The sequence below is a fragment of the Sarcophilus harrisii genome, chromosome 3 (assembly GCF_902635505.1).
Source record: "Sarcophilus harrisii chromosome 3, mSarHar1.11, whole genome shotgun sequence".
Classification (NCBI taxonomy): Eukaryota; Metazoa; Chordata; class Mammalia; order Dasyuromorphia; family Dasyuridae; genus Sarcophilus; species Sarcophilus harrisii.
In genome coordinates, this window is record NC_045428.1 from 160,465,925 (window position 1) to 160,468,385 (window position 2,461).

At 43.2% G+C, this 2,461-nt stretch overlaps 1 protein-coding gene across 1 annotated transcript; it reads left to right on the top strand.

Annotated features, from left to right (window-relative positions):
• The first annotated feature begins 1,301 nt into the window (after positions 1-1,301).
• LOC116422534 (E3 ubiquitin-protein ligase TRIM17-like) lies at positions 1,302-1,991 on the top strand. Its single transcript, XM_031961223.1, has one exon. The coding sequence runs from the start codon at positions 1,350-1,352 to the stop codon at positions 1,989-1,991; it is 642 nt and encodes a 213-aa protein (XP_031817083.1). The 5' UTR covers positions 1,302-1,349.
• The last annotated feature ends 470 nt before the right edge of the window (positions 1,992-2,461 follow it).

The following is a 2,461-nucleotide window of genomic DNA, read 5'->3' on the forward strand; positions in this document are numbered from 1 at the left end:
GGCTATCCCTTCCAGTGGTTTCCCACCCTTGGGGTCCCTTTCCCACTCTCAGTACCCTTTCTCTGCCCCTGCCTCAGTCTACCCTCTTCATCTGAGTCACTTGTATATATGTCTTTGAGAATTCTGATTGTTTGCTGGATTATTGGAGGGTATAGTCTCATTCAGCCCTGGGTTCAAACATGGATCCATTGGTCCCAGTATATCTCTCCATTTAATAAATTATTCAATAGTCTCTAATCTGTGTCTTGCTCTATTTCTCAGGCATTACAGAGGGGGAAATGACTGTGGTCTAAAGTCCATAGGTGTGAACACCATTGTGTATCTAAAGTCCATAACATATATATATATATATTTTTTTTTTAAAAAGAGGGTAAACCCCAGTGGAGAGAGTGGAAGCACTTTCTGAATTGGGAATTCTCATCGATTGAGCAGTAAATAAAAGGATCTTTAAAGGAGCAAACTATTAAAAAAATATAACAGCAACTCAGTTCTTAAACTTTTGTGGCAGAAGCAAAAGAAAGAAGCCAATCTTCTTTCTGAGTTGAATATCTAAAAAGAAAGGAATCAGAAATAAGGTACTTTAAAAAAAAATCTTTAAAAAATATAGAGACCTCTTGATCCAGTGATTGAATCATAATCATGAAATGACACAAAAAGGGGAAACTAAGAGGTAGTGATAGCAAAACTTGATTTTGGTTGTCTTCTAGGGGAGCCTTTTTAGTTGGGGAAAAAATTACTTTGTTTGGGGAGAATTGTTTCCAATGTTTCAATTTCCAGCACATCAGAAAGGTGATATTTTGACGCTTGCAAATGAGGTATGTTACAGCTGATTGACCCATGGAGGAGATCTTTCCAAGTACTAAGAAAGAGGGAAGAGGTTTTCATCTCAAGAGATGGTGACTGACATGTTGGAGGAGAAGAAAGGTGAGAACTCAGCCCTGAAGCAGAGTGTGGAAGTCCTATCAAAAGACAGGAGTTTTCACCTTTTGGGGGGTGGAGTTAAGAGAAATGCTAAGGAGGGAAAGAGATATAAAAAGGCTCACACAGCTCAGTGACAACATCTTTTGCTGCCAGAGATTAAGGGCAAGAGCTAGCACTCTCTGACCTGAAAAGGGAGGAATCAGAAGCTTAGTTACATACATGCAAGATTTTAATCGCTAACCTCCAGCCAGTTGTCACTTGCTTGCATCTGCCTGAACTACCTCACTGACTGGGTGACTGAGAGTGCAGAGAGGGCCTTCTCCAGGGCAGTGAGGAAGCCACTGAAACCTCGGCCTGTACAGTCATTTATCTGACAAGGCCACTGGCTGCTGAGCAGGAACCTGCAGACTCTGTGCACCATTGACAAGATGCTCCAACCTCACCTGCTGCAGAAAGAGGTGGGCCTGAGCACCTGTGATCAACATGGAGAACAAGAGATGTTCTTCTGTGAGGAAGACCAGAGGCCCCTCTGTGATTCCTGCTTATCAGCCCCAGAGCACAAGGACCACCAAGTCCTTCCCTTGGAGACAGCTGCTGACAAGTGCAAGAAGAAGCTCCGTGAGATATGGAGGATCTTACAGAAAAAAGAAGAGAAATTTCAAACTGCACTGGACACCTTGAGAAGAAGACAGGATCAATTCACAGAGCGCACCTACATTTTGAGAGAGTCAGCTATTTCTGAATATGGGAAAATTCACCGATTCTTAATGGATGAAGAATATCAACGCCTGGAAAGGCTGGGGCAGCAATCCAGAGACAATGTGGCCAAAATGGAGGAGAAGGAGCATGAACTGACCCAACAAATCCAGAATGTACGACAAATGGTATTCCAAGTAGAAGAGAATTTGGACATGATGCCCTTGGAAATGATCCAGGCTGTGCCAGACACTTTGAAAAAAAAGGAAGAACTTGTACTCCAAAGACCAGCACTTCCTTCCACTTCCTGGCCTACCTGCCCTGTCACAGGCATGAGAAATGCTCAGGAGTTTCTTCAGGGATATAACTCTTGATCCTGAATCAGCCCATCCTCATCTCATCCTCTCTGAAGATTTGAAGAGGGTCCAGTATGGGAGCATCTGTCAAGACCTCCCTGACAACAAAGAGAGATTTGACTCTGCACTTGTGGTTCTGGGAGCCCAGAAATTCACCTCTGGCAAACACTATTGGGAAGTGGAAGTGGGAGGCAAGACAGAGTGGGAACTGGGCATCTGTAAAGATTCAGTCAGGAGAAAAGGAAAACGCTCTTTCTCATCTAAGGATGTTAGGACCATCACAGCATTTACATCTGGAAATAGTTTCTTTGTCTATACTTCAGAAAAGAAATTTCAGTGGCGCCGGCCTCTGCTCAAAGTGGGCATTTTCCTTGATTTTGAAATGCAACAAATAGCATTTTATGATATCACTTGCAGATCCCTCATGTACAGTTACTCAAACATGGATTGGAAGATGCCTCTTCGTCCTTATTTCTCTCCTTGCCTTC